General features: G+C 39.8%; 2 protein-coding genes across 2 annotated transcripts; both read right to left on the bottom strand.

Moving 5' to 3' along the window:
- Window positions 1–64: 64 nt before the first annotated feature.
- Window positions 65–22,617, bottom strand: TMBIM6 (transmembrane BAX inhibitor motif containing 6). Its single transcript, XM_079142392.1, has 10 exons — window positions 22,492–22,617; window positions 12,011–12,098; window positions 11,175–11,283; window positions 8,642–8,762; window positions 7,063–7,111; window positions 6,852–6,949; window positions 6,578–6,657; window positions 6,013–6,113; window positions 3,412–3,487; window positions 65–2,089 (listed from the first exon to the last, which is right to left on the bottom strand). The coding sequence occupies exons 2-10, from the start codon at window positions 12,064–12,066 to the stop codon at window positions 2,066–2,068; spliced, it is 714 nt and encodes a 237-aa protein (XP_078998518.1). The 5' UTR covers window positions 12,067–12,098; window positions 22,492–22,617; the 3' UTR covers window positions 65–2,065.
- LOC306662562 (peroxisome biogenesis factor 2-like) lies at window positions 4,223–5,839 on the bottom strand. Its single transcript, XM_079142391.1, has one exon. The coding sequence runs from the start codon at window positions 5,442–5,444 to the stop codon at window positions 4,533–4,535; it is 912 nt and encodes a 303-aa protein (XP_078998517.1). The 5' UTR covers window positions 5,445–5,839; the 3' UTR covers window positions 4,223–4,532.
- Window positions 22,618–24,014: the final 1,397 nt, after the last annotated feature.

Raw genomic sequence — 24,014 nt, 5'->3', positions numbered from 1 at the left:
TACACACACACACACACACACACACACACACACACACATACACACACATACACACACATATATATCAGGAAAGGTTAAGGAATTTTCTTTATTTTTTTACAAATTAAGACTATGTAGATATCATATATTTTTTAATCAAAAACACCTTTTTCTTCACAGTATGAGTTAGAGAATGCAGCCTGAGCTGAAAATCAAGGAACTAGAAAAGAAAGTGGAAATTACAGTGATACCTGTATTAAAAACCTGTTATGCATTTTCTTTAAAAGTAGTTTATATCTTGTCATTCTTGGCACTGTTTCTAAAGAAAAACTCCTTTATCCCAAGCAAAAAAAGCGTAAGAGATGGAGTCTGGCTTCAAAGGTGGAACTCAGATTCTCAGACTTGGCAGAGAATCACCAAATTTATGGAGAGTTGCTAATTAGGGCTTAACAGGAAGTCCCTTTAGGAAGTTCTCAAGTTTGAGGGCTAGAGGCAGCAGTAGCTACACCAGAAGGTAGCAGCCTCTATAAAAGCAAGCCATACAGGGTGGCAGGCCATTTCTGGAACAGTTTCATGGAATGGCACAGTGACATAGTACACTGCAAACCAGCAGTCACTGTGTCAAAATGTACTGGTTGTTCAGGGAGAGCCAAAAATAGTGTCCTACTGGTAATGCGCTTTCAATGGCTTGGCCTCTTGCATTAAAACCTGAGTACTGCAGGCCACAACCACTCCTGATGCTGCCCTTTTGTGTAACTGGCTGTGGTAGCCCTAAGGAAGAAGCTGGCAATCCCCATTAGGACTATCTGGCCATGCTTGTAACCACAAAGCTGCACAGAATGGGAACTCTGGCCACCCGGCTCCTGAATAAAAGAAAGACTGTAGATTTCTGGAAACAAGTGAAGAGACCAAAAACTAAAGTGCATCTGAAAAATGAACATGAACCTACTGTCTCAAATCTCTGCCGACATACCAATAGTGTCCAGGTGGGGTTAGACAAAAAAAATGCACTGAAGGGCTGTTACGATTGCTGACTTGCAAGTCACCACAGTTCTGCTTCACTGATCTGAACAAGGAACCACTAGGGTTGGTGGAGATTTGTCCCCTGCTGCTCCAAACACGTCCTCAACTAGGTTTGTCTGGCAGGATTCATTCCTATTAGCCCCAGAGGCTCAACCATTCTCCTTCCCTATCCTTCCTCTCTGGAAACCTTTATAGACACCTGGTGGAGACCACTCAGTAACTAAGGTATTAACCAATTTTAAAAACCAACAATGACAAAAATACAAAAAAAAAAAAAAAAAACAGAAATTCAGAAACTGTTACCTTCTACCTTGCCATACATACTCAGTTTTTTCATAAATGCCTGACAAGAATTAGTCTTCCCTTTGTGCTGAAGTCCTCCCACCCCATGATGGAAAGCAGGCAGATTCCCTGAGGGTCAGGTAGGGGTGGGAAAGGGAACATACAGAAATCCACATTCCCTTTGTGATGGCAAGGTAGAAAGGTGTTTGCCAGACCAGCCTGGGCAGCACAGAAGCAGCAAAGCAACCCCAGAGAAACAGGCTCTTTGCATTCTTTGTAAGGTTGGCAGTTCAGATACAATGAGTCTAAGTTAAACACAGGACTGTCAAACTTCTTCCCAATGAAAAACACACTGCCTAGTCCCATGGGAACTGCATGCAAATCAAACAATGCTAAGGAAGACTGGGCTGAGGTGTCTCTACCAGTTTGGATCCACGTGGTGAGGCTTGGTGGGAACACTGACTCCTGGAGTTTGCTCCCTCTTGCTGGCCCCACTCTTCATCATGGTGGGCTGGTTGCCTGAGCAGAACAAGACACTAAGGATGGGCTGACAGAAAAGAAAGTGAAGAAGAACCCCAGGAATATGAAGCCAAACTCCAAACTATATTTTGCTAATCAGTTTTTTGATCAAAATATTCAAAATAGAGAAAACCACAAAGTACAAAAGTTTTTCTGATGCTTTTCATTATCACAGAACACGCCACCTGTAATGTGTGCAAAGAGGACGTGAGGGGTGGAGGGAGAGAGAGTAAGTCGAACTGGGAAAGGCTGAATGGTCATTTCACTTCTTCTCTTTCTTTTTGTCCTGTAAATGAAGAAAAATCACCCAATTAATTTTTGGCATCTGACATGCAAGCCCAAAGTCTTGAGTAAAGCTAGGAGTTGTGATGCTTGCATGTAATCCCAGCTACTGGGAATGATGAGGTAGGAAGATCAAAAGTTTGAGGCCAGCCTTAGGAACTTAGTGAGACACTGTCTCAAAATAAAAAATAAAAAGGGATAGGGATGTAGCACGTAGTAGAGTACTCACTGAGCACTCGTTACTGGGTTCTTTCCCCAATATGGGGGGAAAAAGGTCTTGAGTGTGCTTTTTGGTTAGGGACTGGAAAGGGATATAGACTTATTCCCTCAGCTCAGCCAGTACTAAAATCTCAATCACCTTCCACTAGTGGTCCTTCCTCCAAAGTTGCTGACAGACTTGATGAAAATAAAAGCTAAGCACCTGTCCCCAGCCCCATCCCAGGAGTACCTGGGTGACCTGCCTCACTTCGGTGAGAGTAGGTGCCGTGACTACTCACAACCACCACAGTTCAGATCCCAGTCAGTGAAGGCTACAGATTGGCAGTTTATCCTAAAAAAGCAAAAACTAAGGCCAAGACCATCAACTTTCCATTAGGACTGGGAAGCATTCCCCGTTGGAAGGTGAGCATGAATTTGCAGCATAAGCCAACATTCGAAGATAATCTAGTCTGGGGACTCTAATCAATCTTAGGTGATAGCCCAATGGATTAAAGAAATAAAAATTGAGATGCTCTGATGAAAACTGGTGCACTTGTTTGGTTTTCAGTCCAAGGAGGCACTGCCCAGACAGAACCCATCAAGTTACCCACCTCCCCCACCACGTACTGTCTCATGTTCCAGAATAAGGATTGTAAAGAAAAGCCTGCAGTTTCATTTATTCTCCTACTTCTGAACTAGATTATTTGATACAGAATTCCTCTTTGGAAAAAAGTTAAGACTAATAAATGGTTAAAACTGGTTTACTTTTGTACACGTTTACAAAAACTAGCTGACAATATTATATTAACGTTCTTTCCAGGAACTTTTTCTGAATCCTAATTATCTTTACAGTCCTTAAATTCTTTATATAGTAGGCTCTTTCTTATTGCCACTGAAGATCTTTTCCCTTTGATACTAATCTCAGGGATTGGCTAAGGGAAAAAGAGATTATTTTTACTTCTTCCTTTTTCTTCTCAGCTGAAGAATTCTCATTTATCTCTTGCTCAGTGGCCTGCTTTACAGTTACCCTGGACCTACAAAGTGTGTCAGCAAATTTTTAAATCTGAAGTTTTCTCAGATGCTGAGCTGAGGAACCATTCACTCATCTGTAGGTTGTAGTTGACTAACCTTCTCATTCATAGCCAGGATCATCATGAGTTTTCTGAAGAGAGTAACGAAATCTAAGAAGAGATCAATGCAGTGCCTGAAAAAGAAGAACCAAGTTATGAGCTATATTTCCCACAAGCCAACAAAGGCCAGAACATAAATACCAACCCCACCCAGGAGTCAATGCCTCTAACACTCCACCCCAACTAAGGAAGCAATATTCTCGTCAGGAACCCTTTTCAACTCAATGAAGCCACGTGGCACAAAGAGACTGAGCTCTGGACTATGCAGAGGTCAAAGTCTGAACTCTGAACTACCTTTATACCAATTGGTATAAGACTTTGAAAGGATTATGATACTTAGAAAATTAGAACATCTTTCCTCTTATTGTTAAAAGTTTTCTTTGTAGGAGGGTGGTACTCGGGATTGAACCTAGGGGTGGCTCTACCACTGAGCTACATCCAGAGTTTCAATAAGTTGCTCAAGCTGGCCTCAAACTTAGACTCCTCCTAACTCAGCCTCCCAGGCAGCTGGAATTACAAGTGTGTGCCACTATACCCAGTTTCAATGTTAAGTGTTTAAAAAACACAAGAAACTATAAAGGCCCTTTCCTTCTCTCCTGCTTGAAGTTAGCTACTATTAAAATTATAGAGGGCTGGAGGTATAGCTCAGTGGTAGAATGCTTGTCTGGCATACATGAGGCTCTGGATTCAATCCCCAGCACTGCAAAAGGGACAGGGTGGGGGAGACAACAAAATTTTGGAAAAACAACCACACGTTAGTCCAGTTTTTAAAAATCCAATACCTTTTTTTTTTTTTTTTTTTTTACCCAAAATCTTTTATTTTTAGAGTTCTACTTTCTAGAAGTAGCAAAATGAAGAATTCATAGTAGTCATCTGACAAAAACTCTCCTTTATTCCTGATATTAAGAACTGAATGCAATGATTTAAAATATTTTATATAATATATTTAGAATCATGTGGTTTTCAGTGATTAGAATTTAGTCATGTCTCCCAAAGGAAGAGAAGACGGTAACTGGGAAGTACCAGTCTTATAAAATCATCTAAGTAGTACACTTGGGATGACTAACGTTATGGATTTATACATAATACATTTTTCCTCAGAGGAAACAATTTTACTTTCTAAGGTACATTCACTTCTGACATCTCAATTCCTGATTTCAGTGGCTGTACACTGTGTACTTCTGTGCCACACTTAGGACAAGTAAAGTACATGTCAAATAAGAAACTACTTTTAACACAGTAATAACAGAAGATGTGTTCACAGCCTATGGTGTGAGGCATGGTGGGCCACTCTCCACACAAAGAACATTCTTTGCCACTGGTGGCTAATGTACCATCACTGTTAGTAGCACCAGTAAGAGGGATACACCATGAAGACAACTTAGCTTTCAATTTCTGGATATTGATAAGTGGTAAGAGAAAAATTAGAAATTCAGCAAAACCATGCCAGAGGAGCTCCCTATTCGTGAACCCAACTTCACGAGCATTTTGGGGCCTGCAAAATACAGAATGAATGCCTAGAAGACGTTCTGTCAAAGTTGCAAACTTTCCCCGTTGAAGGAAAATCAAAAAATTAATTAACCCACCTAATTTCAAAAGTCCAACCACAAAATTTGCACACTGTTTAAGTTTCCCAAAAGATGCTAAATGATGGTTTTGAAACAAATCGTAGCATCGTTCTTCTAACCACCTCCCACCAATGGTACGGAGAGCATACCAGAGTTTCTGGTTTTTACTTGGTGGCTGATATCTCAGGCTTGGGGAATAACTGTCTTTGTACTGAATATTCAAAACTGACTGTCCCACAGTGGCATTTTTGGAGTAGATGGTGAATCGCCACAAAAAAAGCCACAAGAATGCTTTCACCTCTGGTTCAAAGCGAGCAAACAGTCCTGGCTTAAATCCATGAAAACACTGAGTAAACTGGGACCAAACCAGCTGCTCCAGGGCCTTGTTTAATTCCAGTGCATCCAACTGACTTATTCTGAGCACTCTGTCTGTACTCTTCATATGCTCTTCTCTGGGTGCCATGTCCTCTCTGAAGGTTTGGAACTTCTTTCTCTCTCTTCTCTCTCCTCTTCCTTCCTTTCTTTTTTTCTCCCTTTTCTTTTCTATTACTTTTTGTTTTCTTCTTGGCCCTCCTCATCAAAGGAATGACAGCCATAAATGCCAAAAGCCTTCTGGGGAGATCTCACCTTTTCCCCTTCCCTGAAGCTCCCTCAAGACTTGACAGCCCTCTGCTATGGCAGTGGAGATTTTTGCCACAATTTCCTCTGTGAAATCCTTGCCTCATACTTGATGGCACCTTGGGAGTCTGCGAAACGCCCACACTCCGCGAAACTTTTTCTGAAACATACTCTGGAAAGCTTGGCTTTTTCCTAGCAGAATGTGGGTTATCCCGGCTTCCGGAACTCACGGGCTTCCGGAGCGACCAAAATCCAATACCTTTTAGGAATTGATAGAGACTATGCTATCGATACATGGTTCCAAAACCAGGATACCACATATATTCCTGAAGCTTTGTCACCTAAGTTCAGCTGTGGAACAGAACAGTACGCCTCAACCTTTATTCTTGTTATAGACCACTTCTCACACTCACCAGATATAATCCTTATCGCCATTTTCAGCCTTTTCAATAATGAGTTGAGTATCAAAAAGGACAAAGCCACACATGACCACCAGCCCCAAATACAGGTTTGCCTAACAAAAAAAGAATATGATGAAGTTAACATATAGAACTAGTTGTAGAGGAGAAAAAAAAATCATATTTTTTGGCTCTTAGTCACTTAAAAGTGTATTAAATGCTAACCAAATAAACAATGATGAAGATCACATTACTTCCCAAGGCACAAATTCTACTTTCACTCTTCTAGGTCACTAGAAGAGCTTCCACTATTTTTAACAAGACATGGCGAGATTGGCCTAAGACCAATGAACTCTGAGCAAACCACCTTATCCTCAGCAATGCCCAACAACATTCAGCCTATAACTTTCACCTGCAGCAGAAGCTCCATTTTTAAAGGGTTAGGTGGGAAGGCTTGGAAGGCACTGCCCAAAGAAGGTGAGCATCCTGGAGGATTCTTAGCCTACCTTGCTTTAGGGTTAAGGGAGAAAAAAGCAGTATCAGGCAAAGAGCTACTGGAAAGTTCTACACAAAATCTCACCTGAAAGAGCCAAATGGATCCAAAGAAAAGATTCCCCAGGGAAGACAAGAGCATCAGGCTCATGGCTGACATCAAGATACCTATTAAGAAATGGTGAAAGGTTATCTTGAGAAGCCAAAGTAAAGCAATCTCATTAAAGCCATTTCTCATATCCCCCTAAATGAAGACTTTTAATAGCAACCCAACAGTCACCATGGAGTTGAAATAGAGAAAGAATCCTGGTGAGAATTCTGGCTAGAGAAGAGCCCTGCTCTGTTTCCCAGTTCACACCTACCTCCGAGGAAGAGGTAACTCCGGCGCCTGGCATAGAGTGCACTCAGGGTAAAGCAGGTGAAGATCATTGCTGTGCCCATGAAAGCAGTGGGAAGGATGCTGTTAAAGAAAAAGACCCATTAGGATTTGAGGGTCACAGGTATATGGCCTATATTTAGAAGACATGTTTCTAAAGGTAAAAAACCACAAAGTACTACTACTAAAACAGTTACCTAGGATTGACAGCAATGCACAACTCCAGAGCAGGGCCCAGGCCAACTCCTAGAAAACAAACAAATAAATAAAAAAACCCAGAACACAATATTACCAAAAATTCTTGAAGAGACTCCTTGTCCAAAGGCTAATAGTTAATAGCACAGGCACACTTGTGTTCCTAAAAACACAAATATGTGGACTAAAGTAATTAAATCTCTCCCCTCTCTCTTCCTTAATCATTTTTAAGTGATATACATGGAAGTTATTTATTTATATAAACAGTCACAAAATTGTCCTCTTAGCTCAAAATCATGGATGGATCCCAGGAGGAACAGAAATTAGAAAAAAATGAAGCAGGCATGTTGAGTATTTTTAAGTTGGAATATTGTATAAATGTCATGTGGACCAGATCAAGAATTAGTAAAAGGATAAAAGCAGGATCTTGTGGCCAGCAACTTTGCAATTAGGCAGAACTGACTCCCTTTACAGCAAACAAAAGCCAGACTGGTTCTGCAGGTGGACACCTGCCAACAGGAGGGCAATCTGTTCCAGACCAGCATTTCTCCTACTCTGGCAATTTCCTTTTCTCCTCCTGATAATTCTACCCCTTAATGCCTTCAAAAACTAGCTTTCCCTGATTCGAAAATCTTAATCCCCAAATCCCTTCCTTTCTAAAATTTCCTTAACACTATATAGAGTGTCACTCAGAAAAAGCAGTACAAATTCAAGTTTGCTCTGCAAGTGTTCTTATTATGCAGCCTGAGTCCTATTTCCTTTAATAATAGTGCACCCCACCGCCCCCTGGTACTGGAGGTTGAACACAGAGGGCTTTACCAATGAACCACATCCCCAGCCATTTTTATTTTTTATCTTGAGACAGGATCTCACTAAGTTCCCAAGGCTAGCTTCAAATTTGTGATCTTCCCATATGGGCCTCCAGAGTTGCTGGGATTACAGGTGTGCCACCGTGCCCAGCTCCATGATAATGCACTTTTAATTCTTTCCTTGAGAATCAGTGAACTGTGCTGTGTAATGAATAACTCAATGTGTGGCTTTAATGATTGGCAAAGGTTTGAACAGATGCTCCTATGATAATGGCTTGAGTGGGTCTAACTAAACCAGATTCTTAGATCTAGTTTAGTCCAATGTGTACCACTAACAGCCTCAACCCTCATTCATTTCAGCACATAATACCTATATTTAAATATAAAAATAGAAGTCACAGTTGCTAGTCACAAAACAGCTCACTCTATGAACAGGGAAGCAACATGACCTGTAAGAAATAAGAAAGTAGGAACATCAACAAAGAAGTAGGAAAGTAGTACAAGACAGAGAATATTCAAATACAAGTATGACTGGTTGGCACAGAGCTAGAAGAGGCCAGAAAGGGAGAAGGAAAAAATTACAACAGCGTGAGATACTTCATGAAAGACTCTACACAAAGAGAAGTCTTCTGAAGGAATTTTATAACTGGAATAGGCAGAGAGGAAAGCATGCTGTTGGGGTAAACTAGAATAAATACAAATCTCAAGCTTTAGTCTATTTTAAAATACAGTTCCTCTATGCCCTCAAAATTAGACCAATCCCTTAACATACCTGTAAGGAAAGCAAATCCAGCGAGAAGTCCCAGTCTTTTCTGCTCAGTTTCACGGCTATGAGGTGTTACCATCAGCCAAATCATTAACCCCAAGGAGCCCAAGGCAGAGAGTAGGCCGGCCTGTCGGAGCCATTCAATAATTAAATACTTGAAAATTTCAAATTTATTTTGCAGATCTTACTAGGTTCAAACACTCATGTAAACTTCTTAATATTTGTTTCTAACCTGGAGGCAAGGGAAAGGGTAGTATTTTCTCAGGGATGGGAAGAGAAACCAGAAGTTTTGAAGATCAGGGTTAGGCCCATGGGGGATCCTGAATGAAGGCCTTCTGGCTTGGGTAGGTAGTCCATCAGCTATAGTATATCTACTCAAGTCACACTATGAGTGAGTCCTGCCTCAGAAATAGAAAAGATGAACCAAACTGACAAGTGCTTGAAGAACATTTGATCTAAAAGAATAAAATGATCCCTTTTTGATCACTTAAAAAAAGAAGAAAAAGATGAAGGAAAAAAAAAAAAAAGCAGCCTGGCAAAATGGCGCATGCCTACAATTCCAGCTACTTGGGAGGCTGAGGCAAGAGGATCTCAAGTTCAAGGTTATACTGAATAACTTAGTGAGACCCTGTCTCAAAATCAGATAGAAAGGGCTGGAGATAAAAGCTTAGTGGTAGAGCACTTGCCTTGCATGAGGCCCTAGATTCAGTCCCTAGTACAAAAAAAAAAAAAAAAAAAAAGAGAGAGAGAGAGAGAAAACTGATGAGTACCAAAATGTTTACAATAATTTTTTTTTTTTATAATTTCTGGGCTTATGGAATTTCTTTCTTTCTAAATACTTCCTTTTTATCATTAGTCTATTCCTGAAATTTCTATAATAAACATTTATTTGTTTTGTAAAAAGGATAGATGTGGGCACTGAAGTTCCCATAGTTCTTTAAAGATACTGTTCATTCTCAAAACTCAGTAGTTTTGTTACAAAGTCACAGCGTAAGCCCCTGGGTTCCATGTCCAGCAAGTGTGCCCCACACACACACACGCACACACACACACACACACACACGCACACAAAGTATAAAGTCACAGTGGACAATGAATTAGTGAATACTGGGACCTTGCTAGAAAATATAGGGTTAGATTTCTGTAAGCTCCTGGTTACATTTTCACAAAACAACTAACACATAACCTTGTTTTATGTAGCACTTCAATACCATGCTGTTTAAATTTCAAATAGCAAAATTACCAACAAAAAACAAAAATGGGCTGGGGGAGTACCTCAGGGATAAAAAGCACTTGTGAAGCCTTGGGTTTCTATCTCCAGCACCAAAAACAACAAAACAAAACAACCCCCCCCCCCCCGCCCCCGCAGTTGCAACCCTGTGAAAGACACTTGATTACAGTATGAGAACTGAAACAAGAAAGCAGAGTGTTGTCTTTCCTGACCTCCACTGGGAACGTGACTCAACATATGAATCAAATTTTTCACCACTCTGCACATCTGCAAAAAGTGCTATGAGTACTGATTTTGGAGTTACAAATTTTAGCAAGTAATTGAATCCCCAAATAAAGAATCAGTGAATAATGAGGATTGACTGTATTTTACTATATTACTTCCAAAAAAAAAAAAAAAAAGGAAGAAAGAAAAGAAAGACGGAAGGGCCAACCCTTGTCTAGAACTCAAAGATCAAAAGCCCAGTCTTTGTGGGATGCAGTGGTGCGCACCTGTAATCCCAGCAACTCCAGAGGCCAAGGCAGGAGGATCCCAAAGTGAGAACAACCTGGGCAACTTAAGGCTTGTCTCAAAATAAAAAAATAAAAAGGACTGAGGACTTAACTCAGTGGTAGAGAACTTGCCTAGCATGTGCGAGGCCCTGGGTTCCATCCCCAATACAGTCTGATGCAATTTTTCACAAAACCCTTACTAGAAAAAAAAAATCCCAGAGCAAGAGATAGTTCTCCTCTGCAGTGGCAAATACCAATGGAAGCACACCCTTATATTTATACTAAAAAGTACACTCAAAAAGGATAAGATTTGGTTAGTGAGAACTTCAAACTTTTTGATTATTCTTTGAAACTGTGCCTTCTATTCTATTTCTGTTGCCAAACCCAACTCTCCCTCAGAACAGGAAAATGAGACCTGCAGATGATCAGTAGATCAGAGAACAAAATAGGTCAAATCTATAAAGGTCTCAATCTGGCCTCTCCTGATAATTAATGGTACAATTGGTGTTCCATATACGAGTACTCCACAATCACTGAGGCAACAAAGAGAGGAAAAACAGAAAGGCTACCATGTGAACAAACCTCAGCAGGCACATGACAAGTCTTCTATGTCTTAATGTCAGCAGCACACCATTCAGTGCAAAGTTAAGACATTCTGTTTTCAGTAACTAGAGGGGCACACTTGCCAGAAAATTTAAATGGTTTTACACATCTTGATTTAATAGCTGGCTGAGTTCAGATCTCAAACTACTGATAAGAATTAAGGAGGGGCATAGGAATGGACCATCCTGCTGAGCTGGCTGAAGCCCGTTCTTACCTGAATGAAATGAGTGACCACATGGACATAGGCTCCCGCAGACGCCAGAAACATACAAAGGGCAAAACTGGCATAGACCTTCTTCAAGTGCTGCTGTGTCGAGGGGGTTCTAGGAAAAAATGTTCAAAACGGTCATTGCTCTGGACCAGTCTCAACACTAAGCTAGAAATTATTTCTCCCTCTCTTCCCCAGGGAATTTGCAAATGTTGTATTACAAAGAGTGTGAGATACTTATTTAATAAGGGATAGCATATTTAATTAAAAAAAAAAAAAAAAAGAATGCTCTGAAAATAGGTTAACAGAATCTTTATTTCTCTGTGTGTGGTGACGGAGCTTGAACATAGGGCCTCACACATGCTAGGCAAGTGCTCTAACACTAAGCTCCAGTCCCAGTTCTTAACAGAATCTTAAACTCTAGAGAAGAGCCAAAAGCCCAAATTTATGAACGATTTGTACCCAAACTAGAATAAATTACTTTCCAGAGACCACATAGCAGCCATTAGAATCTGTGTACTTTTATCAAGTCCTCTGAAATCTAGCCAAGTTAAGTTGCTAATTCATACTTATAGAATCTAGGAAAAGAAACCAGATGATAGGAAATGCAGTAATAAACCACAGGTCAAGACCCACAAGGTGTCGCCTGCCTGTCATCTCAAAGACTAGGAGGCTGAGGCAGGAGGATCAAGGCCAGCCTCAGCAACTTAGTAAGACTCTATCTCAAAGTCCTGGGTTCAATCCCCAGGACTCACCTCTTATCACCCCACTCCTCTCCCCTCCCCAGAAAACAAAGAAAGAAGAAAGGGGAAAAAAAACACCATCAAGGTTAAAACACTTACATATGTGAAAATTTTAAAAGTGCATCAAAGTTGATCTTCCGATCAAATATGTTCATGGTTCTAGAGTCTGTGTGACACAACCTCCGCTCTGTACAATCAAAAAGAAAGGTTATTCTAAAAATACTAAGATATAAAATAACACAAACATTCTTCTTATAAGAAATAGCAATGTAATCAGAGAGAAATAAGTTTGGGAAAATGAAAGTTTTCTAAGATTCCATCTGCCCTTACACAACCATTTTCATTTTACATACGCCTAGAATACACTAGCAATCACAGGCAACCATTTACAGGGGACAGAGAAAATTAACCCATCTTCTTCTCCCCCAAACTATGTTGTTACTATCATTATTTTATTACTATAATTTGATTTCTGTTCTTTCAGAAGGTAATTTGCCCTTTAAAAAACAAATTCTCAATCAGCAATTTAGATAAAGGGACTCAGTCACTGGCATATAAAGCAATTTTATGTCATAAGAAGCTAAAGAATTCCCTCAGTAAGGGCACTTCAAGGGTATTAAAAAAAAAAAAAGGCAAAACAATAAAGATCCCTCTGGCACTAGGACCTGCATTATAAATATAACATGTATATTTAATACATAATACATTTTAGAATCAAACTAAAATGGATTCACAATTTAATAAGAAAAAAAAAAGTTCCTACACCTGCATGAAAAATTTACACAAGGAGGATTTTTAAAAAAAAGATTGTTCTGTGTTTTTTGTACAGAATCTTTCTCATAGATTGGTTGGCATAATACCAAGATTTCCTGTAATATTCTTCACCAGATTTTATAAATGTCAATATTTCACCATATTTGCCTTATCCTTTTTTTTTCTATATACATCATATATATAAAGACTTTAAAAAATATTTTTCTGCCAAGCATGGTGGTACATGCCTGAAATCCCTGAAATCTCAGTTACCTGAGAGGCTGAAATTCAAATCCAGTCTGGGCAACATGGTGAGACCCAATCACCAAAAAAAATTAAATTTAATTTAAAAATAATAATGTATATTATTAATAATATATAATACTAATATATATTATTTATATATAAATAATCAGAAGTAGGGCACCCCTGGGGTCAGTCTCTAGTACTATAAAAAAAATTCTAATACTTTAATTTTTGCCCCTAAGCTTTGTAGACACAATAATGCACCTAACTATGTCCGTATGTATATCCTAAAAACAATGATCAAACCAAGAAATTAATACTGATGCAATGTTATACAGACCTTATGCAGATTTTCTCAACTGTTCCAGTAAGCCAAAAACTGAACCATATCCAGGTTACATTAGGTGTACACCATAAGGACAAGGTTCCACCCACAGCCTAGATTCTGGGGATTGAATCCAGGGCCTAAGGCATACTAGGCAAGCACAGAACTAGGCTATGCCCCCAGAACCTCAAGGTTCTTTTTCTTTCCTTCCTTCTTTCTTTTTTTTTTTTTTTAAGTTTTTATTATTTAAATACACCATACTAGAGCAAATGTCTCTGGAACTATCACAAATAAAAGATTTTTTTTCTTCATTCAGTAAATTATAAATAGGGGGAAATTTATACACTTAGACACTAAGAGCCTGATTATTTCAAAGTTTAAAGTTATGCCCATTCCCCTATCTTAACATGCAATCCTAAATAACACATTCAATCTATAGAACTAAAGATCTGATCAAGAGCTTTCATCTTTCTTAAATAAAAATCCTCCAAATTCTTATTAGACTGATGATTCCCACCTATTTAAAACCTACCAAAAGGGACGACAGGGAAGACCAGATTCAAACACAAAACTTAAATTGTTAGAAAGACAGGCCAACTATTTATGCCCAATCTAATTAGCACCCAAGCCAATACTCAACATAATCTAAGCAATGAAAGTTAGAATTCTCAAGTCAATTTCCTGAGGAGTCCTGCGTCAGTGGAAATATAACACTATTGGAAGTTCATATATAAATATCACTTCCATTGATTACCTGAGATTCTACTTCTTCAAATAAAACAAAATAGCTGGCAACTTAATCTAATTTCTTCCTTTCTTCTTTCACCAACATCCCTACTTACCTCACTTCTCTTGTTAGTTATTCTTAAAGATGGACACAGTACAAAGCTGCAGAACCTAACTAAAGCTGTTGCTTTCTCTTCTAAGTCACAGGGCTTTGGGCCCTCTTGATCTAGATGGTGCAATTATTGCAGGCTGTTGCAAGGCTAGGCACAGCCTTCCATAACCATGATGAATGCTTCCTCTAGAGAGCAGACTTATAGGATGGCAGAATTCAGACCTGGAAAGTGTCTTGGCTTAAGGTTTCCATTAACACCCCTAATGACATCCCTAGACACAACCTGCAACAATACTGAAGCAACCTGCAGAGCCAAGTTTCTCAATATTCACAACAGCCTCTTACTTCCAATTTATAGAATCAAAAGAAGGGAGGGGACCTCAAATACCCAGGGAACTGTTAGTCAAAAAGGGGTAATAGTCATGTAACCTGACCCTGCTGAGTGGAATCTGTGGGAGAGGACAATGACAGAAACTCCTCTGTCCCAGTGTGTTCTTTGACATTCCCCAAGGACTCTCTCACAACTGCTAATGGGAAAGCCAAAACCATCAAAGGGTGGGGAGGGAGATGTCAAATAGTAATTTCACCTTGGTTTTGTCATTTGAAATAATAATAAATAAGATTTTCATTTTTTGGTATCACTGCTTTTTCCAAATTTAAGTGAAACTTATGTAACTACCAAATTTCAGAGATGTGAAAGTACACAATTTTAATAACAATATGGAGAAAAAAAGAAAAATAAAAAAGTATGTACTTAATGTATATATGAAAAAATTTATTTTAGAAATGTTAAAATGTGAGCTGCACATCTATAATTTCAGAGACTCTGAAGGCTGAGGTGGGAGGATCATAAGTTTGAGGCCCTAACCAACTTAGCAACACTGTCTGAAAACTTAAAAAAAAAAAAAAAAAAAAAAGAGCTGGGGATGTAGCTCAGTGGTTAAGCGTCCCCGGCTTCAATCCTGGTTCCACTCCGCATCCCCCCAAAAAGGGCAAAAGGGCTAGGGATATAGCTCAATGGTAAAGCTCCCCTGGGTTCAATCCCCAGTACTTTAAAAAAAACAAAAAAAAAGCAAGACGAAAAATACTAGGTCTTAGAATCACAGAAATATGATAGTTGCTCTAAGGCTGTGCCAAATAGCAACTGATAAACAAATAAATAATAAGATAAAATGTTCCCTCACATTTTGCCAGATAGAATAAGCTGGAATAAACTTACCTACCAGGTTTCTACTTTAGCCTCAACTGGTTGTGCTCAGAAACTGCACAAAAGAGATAACCAACATTTTCAAAAGCCCATGGGAAAACTCAGTCGAACAAGATTAAATTATACTGGTAACTCAAAAATAGCAGCTCCCATACCAAAAATATTTTCAGTCTTAAGAACAGCTGGCTTTCAACAGAACTTTAAGTATTCAAAATCACTAACCAAGTAACTCAGCTAACATACCAGAGGAACTCACAGTTAAATAAAATCTTTGCTTTAAAAGTGCATTAGCTTGGTGCAGTGGACCACTCCTATAATCCCAGTGGCTTGGGAGGCCAAGGCAGGAGGACCATAATTTCAAAGCCGGCCTCAGCAACTTAGGATGACCCTCAGCAACTTAGTGAGGCCCTGTCTCAAAATTTAAAAATAAATAAATAAAAAGGGCCGGGGATGTGGCTCAGTGGTTAAACGCCCTTAGATTCAACCCCTGGTACCAAAAAAAAAAAAGAAAAGAAAAAAAAGGCAGTTAAAAAAGTGCTACATATATTTGTACAATAAAGAAAAAAGCACAAGTTGCTCAAAAATTCAATGTAGTTCTAACATAAACATCTAAGCTTATTACAATATCACTAACAGTACTGGCCTACCTTACCCTGAATCCCAATTCATAGAAATCTAGAAACTGGATCCTTTCCCAAATCCCCAGTTCTCCAAATATGCAACTCTAAAACAGGGAGAGTATTCATTTAGAATACAATGTGGAAAGTGCCTCCTGCAGTCATGGGAAATTTGCCTATACTGCATCTGTAAAGGGAGAAATAAGTGTTCAAGTGTTAATCATAACCAAATCAGACTCTCATATTATGCCTTCACCTTTAGGAGAGCAGGAACCCCAAAACATGTCAATCTGTCAACATTTGTTATGTATACATACCACAAAAGTTTTGTGTATCACCATTTCGTGGTTCCCTGGGCTAGCCTCCTCTGCCCCAAATTACAAAGCTAAGAACTTACTGCATAGCTTTACCAAGAAAGAAAAACTAGGTTAAACACATTCTGACTTAGGGATTTCAGTGGTCTGTTTTTGCTTTGGGAGGCAGGCATAACAGGGGCTCAGGAGGAGACATTATTATCAGTTGACACTTACATGATATTTGTCAAATCCCTTGTTTTTGTTACACGTATCTTTCTTATCCTTACCCTTATCTTAAAATGAAAGATTTTCATCAAGAGTCAAGCCTTAAATTAAAAGAAAAAATTAAAACATGTTAAAGTCACCAAATCTACACAAAAGAGAAACTATCGTGTATTTAGTACATATTTTAAATAAATCCTTGCCTTTGAAAAACAACATGCTAATGCCAGGCGTGGTGGCATACACCTGTTAGCCCAGCTACTTGGTAGGCTGAGGCAGGAAGTAGACTGGGACTGGGCAACTCAGTGAAACTTTGTCTAAAAAATAAATAGGACTGGAGATGTGGTTCAGTTAGAGTGCTCCTGAGTTCAGTACCCAGTGTGTGTGTGTGTGTGTGTGTGTGTGTGTGTGTAACCTGCTGGGCGCTGGAGCCAAGACGGAAGTTACCTCAGTGTATACAATTTAACATTAAACTAGCTAGTAGAAGGAACACTGTTCACAAGTTTAATTAGGCTGAGAATTGATCAGTTTTTCCCTCCTGTTTTAATAATTCAACCCTGTTCTCACATATTCAAAAGGTACCAAACTGAGTTATAAGAAAAATCCCAATGGATGGAAAAAAAAAGGTGGAAAAGACTGTAATTTTTCAATTTTTTTTTCTTTTTTGCACCTACTGGGTATTGAACCTAGGGGCACTCTACCTCTGAACTATATCCTCAACTCTTTTTAAAATTTTTATTTTCACTAGCGTGGTGGTACATGCCTGTAATCCCAGCAACTCGGGAGGCTGAGGCAGTCAGCCTCAGCAACTTGGCAAGACCCTGTCTTTAAATAGAACATTTTAAAAAAAAGGAGGCGGGGGGGGGGCAGGCTGGGGATGTGGCTCAGTGGTTGGGCACCACTGGGTTCAATCCCGATGGCACTGGGTATTGAACTCGGGAGTTCTACTATCAATGAACTACCCCTACTTCTTTAAAAAAACTTTTTTTTTTTTTAATATATTTTGAGATGGTCTTGCTAAGTTGCCAGTCTAGTCTGCAATTATATAACTATATTCCTAGCACAGTGGTTAAGAGCACCACCTGAGGCTGGTGTGTAGCTCAGTGGTACAGCAAATGTGTGAGACCCTTGGTTCAAAACCCCAGGACCAAAAAAAAAAAAGCACTGCCTGTTTCTGAATCCTGTTATTTCCTTAGCTATGCGACAGAAAGCAAGTTTCTGGCACTAAACTTCACTGTGTTTCAGTTTCATCATTTGTAAAATATTCTTTACTTCACAAGATTGACGATTAAGTAAAATCTTACAAAAAGCTTACAAATAGTGCTTAGAAGAGTGCTTTGTACACAGGATGAGTCAAACATGTAAACTAAAGAGTCTAGTTTTATTTATTTGGTGGTGCTGGGAATGGAACTCGGGGCCTTGCACATTCTAGGCAAGTGTTCTACCTCTGAGTTACACGTCTAACCCCAAAGTCTAGTTTTAGAAGACATTTATCCTAGGCCTGATTTCCAGATGCCATGGCAAATTAATTTTGAAAAATAAATCACTTAAGAGCTAGAGATACAGCTCAGTGGTAGAGCACTTGCCTAACATGCATGAGGCCCTGAGTTTGATTCCCAGGACTAGGGTAAAAAAAAATTATTAATATATTACTCAATATATTATCATGAATGCTTAATATTCCCTGAGAGTAGAGTTAAATTGAGGGGGGTAAGGCCTACGAAAAACATAAGCTGAATTTAATTTTATTACTGGTTAAAATTACTTTTAAGATGAATGCATAAATAAAATGTGGTACATATACACAGTGGAATATTACTCAACCTTAATGAAGAATGAAATTATGGTCTTTGCAGGTAAATAGATGGAACTAGAGAATATCATGCTAAGAGAAATAAGCCAATCTCAAAAAACCAAAGGCTGAATGTTTTCTCTGATAAGGGGATGTTGATCCATAGTGGGGGTGGGTAGGTAGAGAAGAATGAAGGAACTTTGGATTATGCAGAGGGAAGGGAGAGGAGGAGTGGGGCAGTGAGGACGGTAATGAGACAGACATTATTACCCTAAATACATGTGATTACACTACTGGTGTGACTCAGCACCATGTACAGCCAGAGGAATGAGAAGTTATGCTCCATTTGTGTAAAATGCATTCTACTGTCATGTATAATCAATTAGAACAAATAAAAAAATTTTTAATTATTTTTGTTTAAACGGTCTACCTTTCCTCTAGCACATTTATACTATACCTCCTGTCCCGTAGGGTTACAAGTGTTTTGAAACAGCCTAATAACCACTAAATGATAATCTGATGTGGTAGAGAATTTGATGAAGTAAATGGGTATTAGCTTGATGCTTTTCCTGCCACCCCAAGGAGGCGGTCTGAGGGTAGGTCAGATCAGTTTTAGGACATTCCAAGAGAATTCCGTTTCAACCAGTGTTGGGCTTTGATTATTCTAGATCAAGACCCTAAAATGTCTGAGCCTTTCAACTTGGACCCAAATCCCCAGATCAGCTAACACTGAGTTCATCTCTGGAGGAGGCTGCCTCAAAACCAAAACAGCTAAACAGTAATTGGCGATAGAATGCCTCCAACATTAGGTGCTTTTTTTTGGCACCAAACTTTGGCACTACAGAAACTCTAACTACATCTGTTTGACAGAAATGAATCAAAGAAGACCCCACTATCATAAATACATAATTTTCTTCTGGTAAAAACCAGTAATCTCTCCCCACCACCACCATATTTAGCCCAAATGAGAACAAGCATAAATGAGGACCAACAGCACATCCACTTCACCCTCACCTGGCAAAGCAGTTTTTAAGGTTTTTTTGGATTCCAGTTAATTGTGCAGGAACTTCTCACCTTGAGAACAGGTAGCTTGCATCTGATTTGGCTCCACTATGCCCCAGATTTAAACACAACATAGAGTATAGGCAAATCCAGGTCCTATTATCAGATTAAGAGTCCTACAACCTCAAATCAACACTCCTCAGTTAGCTCAGAGGGGAACCTACCTCCAGGGGGCCCTCCTGCAGTCCTAAAAGCCAATCCAATCCCTATGGCCTTTTTCTCTTCAACACCTTCTTTGGAAAATGTGTACAATATAAATACTAGAAAGGGCTCCATAACATTGTTAGAAACTCAGGGGATGAGTGAAGTGGAAGACACTTGTACCAGATTCAACAGCCAAGTCAAAGTGACAAAGGAAAACTGAGAAGAAAGAATATCATGAGACTCTTTAGTGGTTTTCCCAGAGGTGATTAATACCCTTGGGTAGTTTATGAAATAAAATGAAACTCTTCAGACCAGCAGTAGTATCTTCTATAATGATATTACTAACTACATTTACAAAAAATTTTACAACTTTCAAAGTGTTTTTATATACATAAGCTCTTTTGATCTTCACATCAATCCATGAGCAAAGAGCAAGAATGATTAGCCCCATGTTAAGGATTAAAAAGGGGGGGAAAAAAAAAAAAGGGTGTTAAGGGACAGTACGTGTAATAGTAACAAGAGAACAAGATCTGGAGTTATATGTCCTGCCTTCTCCTAACACATTACCTTAGGAAAATCATTTTTTACCTGATCATCATCTTGGCTTCCTCATCTGGATGATTAAAACCTGTTCTACTGAATGTCAGTAAGAAAATCTGTATGATTTCATTGTAAAGCACTGAACAGACATTGGAATTGATTTGATCATCATCGGAAAGTCAAAATAAATATGGCCAGAATCAGAAAGTTAAAATAGAGCCAGAACCAGATTTAAGATCTTCTGACTTCTATAAAATCTGGTGTTCTTTCTACTATTCCACCCTACAATAGAAAAATAAGCTTTTGTTAAGGGAGTTCCAGTCACAGATCAAGAGAAATCTTTAAACTAAACCAGACAAAACTTCCATAACAAATGTTAATTCCTATTACATTCTTTTGTATTTTTCAACATTTCTACAAAAAGCATGAACTCTATACTATGATGGGAACATTGGAAATGTTAACTAAGTATTTATACTAAGTTTACTTTTTCCTATTCTTTAGGAGAGTAAGACTTCATTCATATCAACTCTGGGGAAGGGAGTAGAGGAGGGTACTAAGCCATATTTTCATAGCAGGATGAATAATGTAAGGAGGAAAACTCTGTTTCCAAATTACAGATTGCACTCCTCAGGATTCAACCATTCTGTTCCTACTGGAGGGAAAATGGCAGTGAATCTAAACATTGATTTATTATTGAAGTCATAAAAAATATTAGCGGAATAAGAAACAGCAGAGTAAATCTAATTATAGAAATATGTATGCAGAAGCCATGAAAATGTGATTATACAATTCCAGTAATCTTTCTTGAACTAAATTCTTTTTAATATCTTTTTTTAAGTTGCTGATGGATCTTTATTTATTTTATGTGGTGCTGAGGACTGAAAGTGCCTCACACATGCTAGGCAAGCACTCTACCATTGATCCACAACCCCAGCCCTTTCTTGAACTAATTTCTTATTACCCCATATAGTCAAAAGATAAACTATAAGTAAGTATCAGTAAGTAAGAAAAATCCATTTGCCCTTAACCTTTAACCTTAAACTCCTTCTGTTTCACGCAGTCAGCTTTTCTGGTTACATATTCACAAGTTAACTATTGCTAGAACAGAGTCTCAAGTTCAAAGTAATTTTTGTTGTTCTGTGTTACTGGAATCAAATGTTCATATTGCCAGAGCTCCTAGTGACCACAAACTCCGGAGACAGTAGTTGATAGAAGGAATCAGGATTTATTCAAAGCTGGTCCTGAAGACAGTTTCTTTTCGCCTCACATCTCCAGCTTAGGAGGGCACAGTACGGAATGGGCATTGATCGGAGAAAAATGGGGTACAGTTTGACAATAGGCAGGAACCTACACGCTGGGCAGGGTCTTCCACAGAGGGGTGCATTTTCTTTTTTCCTGGGTAATATTGCAATGGCCTTCGATTAGTTAGCTAAAATATGCGGTTGCCTAACTCCTGCGGTTAGGTATATAAAACCTAAAGGGATTCTCTTCAGCAAAAAGGGTTAGGAATGGGCAGAAGGCAAAAGGAAGGTGAGGGGAGCTAGGGACAGTTTCAAATGAGCAAAACGGTCCTAGTTGCATTCGGTAAATAGAAGGCTGTTTGAATAGGCAATGCAACATGGGCTGACACGGGAAAGCGATACCACACTTTGTATACAAAAATACCAAAGCCTACTTCACAGCTTCAGTAAATCAGTCCAAGTAAAAAACAACCCCAAAGACGTGCTTCCTGAGCAGACTTTAAGACTGCCCAGAGTTCAAGACCAAGTAATTAAGGCCACCTCACCTGTCCAAAGGTAACCAATCAGGCTAGAGCAGGGTTGCCCCGTGGGGCTGGGAAGCCAAGCCCGTCTCTTCTCACCTACTGCCTCTGCCGTTGGCTCCCAAGTAACTAGGGAATCTTGCGTGTCATAGGGGAGTGTGACATCACCCACGCCGCCGTGACAGGGCAGCCTGCCCAACACGGCCCTATCTCCAGCCCCGGACTGGACTGGACTGGCTCGCCTAGAGGCCACCAAACCAGAAAATTTGCAGCAGAGTAGGGATGAGCTGAATGAGGCAGGGGTGACCACCAACCACCGAGATTTCACTTTCATTCACCTCGGAAGGAAGGAAGCGGGGGGACGTGCCCTGAATTCAAGAAGTCGAAACTGGAACCTGAGTCTGCACTTCGTTGCGGGGGGGGGGGGGGGGGGGGGGGGGAGGTGCGAAGGAAAGCCGAGGCAGAAGGCGGATGGGACGGAGAAAAAGAAGCTACTGCGAAGGCCATCCATAACGCTCGGAAGCAAAATCCAGGCGGCGGACCCCCAAAAACCACGCAGCCTCGCCCCCGTCTGTACAGTTGCGCATGCGCGACACTAGTTCTCTAGCTCCCTCCCTGCTCAGTTTTCCGGGTCTCGACGCAGAGTGGGCCCGGTTTCCTCAGGTAAAATCTATCTGAAAACGGAAGCAACTTCCCCTCTTGCTCAGAGAGTAACCACGAATTCCCTTTCCATTTCTCACTCTGTGTTTGCCCATTCCTAGCTTCAGACGTACCTTCTTAATCCGCCACTCAGGAGCCTACCAGCTCTTCTAACACCGGATGTGCTCTGACCCTCCCAGGGTCGGCTCTAGACTCTTTACCCAGCGTCTGCCCTCCGACGCTTAAGGACAGTTCTTATTGGCCGTTGGCTGCACTTTTGTCTTTCCATTGGCCGTACGTGCATAAACAACGTCTGCTTACTTCAGAATCATTAGCCAAAGTTCTTGTCGATCAAGGCTCGCCACCAATAGGCGTCGTAGCAATAGACCTCCGCCTCCTTTACTCATAGCAGGGAGGGATGATTGTCCACCCCTCCCTCTAGTGGAGGGGTGAAGTGGTGCAGGTTGCGCCCGAGATTCCTGGCAGGTAATGGAGCCCACGTAACGCATAGTGGGGTAACTCTACAAAGACCTGGGATTCTGGTTTTAGGCTTCTCATGGAACGTTAAAGAGGAAAAATGATTCAGGGAACACACAAAAAGCTCCCTCACTGCAGGTGCGGTGACGGCACGCCTGTAATTCCAGCTCCTCCAGAGACTGAGGCAAGAGGATTGCGAGTTCAAAGCCAGCCTCAGCAACTTGAAGAGCCAATGTCTCAAAATAAAAAATAAAAGGGCTGGAGATGTAGCTCAGTGGTAAAGAGCCCCTGGGTTCAATCCCTAGTACCGAGGAGGGGAGAATAAAAAGTGCAGGATTTAAAAAGGCTTGATTTCTAGACTATGTTATTCTGATTTTATGATGATCTGAGGTTTTGTATTTTAAAATCGGTAATTATTTCTTCTCATTCTACATAAATATTAACAATTTCATAACTTTGTATTCTTTATTACATAATTTTTATTTACTCTAAATAAATATTGACTTCATTACGTAGTTTTAGAGCCCCACAGTTGTTTGTTTCAGTATTCAACCCTGCCCCCATTTTACACATGACATGTGTCAGGCATTCCATTGTGGGTACTCACCTCTCTCCTCCAAGATCTTTTCTGGGTGCTCTTGAGACTTGCTTGATGATGCCAACTTTTAAAATTCACTTACAATAAAACTCACCCTTTAAATGTATACTTTTAAAGTATACATTTCAGTGACTTTTAGTATACTGTATTCACAAGATTGTGAAAACACCACCACTAATTCCAGAACATTCTCAATGCCTTCAAAAAAAACCCTATATTCATTAGCAGGACTAATTCACCCTCTCTTCCCAGTCCCAACAACTTCTAATTTACTATTTTCTGTCCATAGTTGCCTACTCTGTACATTTCATAAGATTGAAATCATACAACATGTGACTTTTTGGGTCTATCTTCTTAAGAGTGCTGAGGATTGTACCCCTGATCTTGTGCTTGTGAGGCAAGCACTCTAGTTGCTGAGCTATATCCCCAGCTCCTCCCTGTCTTCTTTAACAGCATAATATCTTCAAAGGTCATCATGTTGAAGTATGTATCAATCCTTCATTCCTGTGTATGGCAAAACCATATTCCATTGTGTGGCAATACCACATTTTGTTTGCCTATTTTCCTGCTGATGGACTTTTG

Source organism: Sciurus vulgaris (assembly GCF_902686455.1).
Source record: "Sciurus vulgaris genome assembly, chromosome: 5".
Taxonomy (NCBI): domain Eukaryota; kingdom Metazoa; phylum Chordata; class Mammalia; order Rodentia; family Sciuridae; genus Sciurus; species Sciurus vulgaris.
This window is presented reverse-complemented; position numbering and strand designations above follow the sequence as displayed.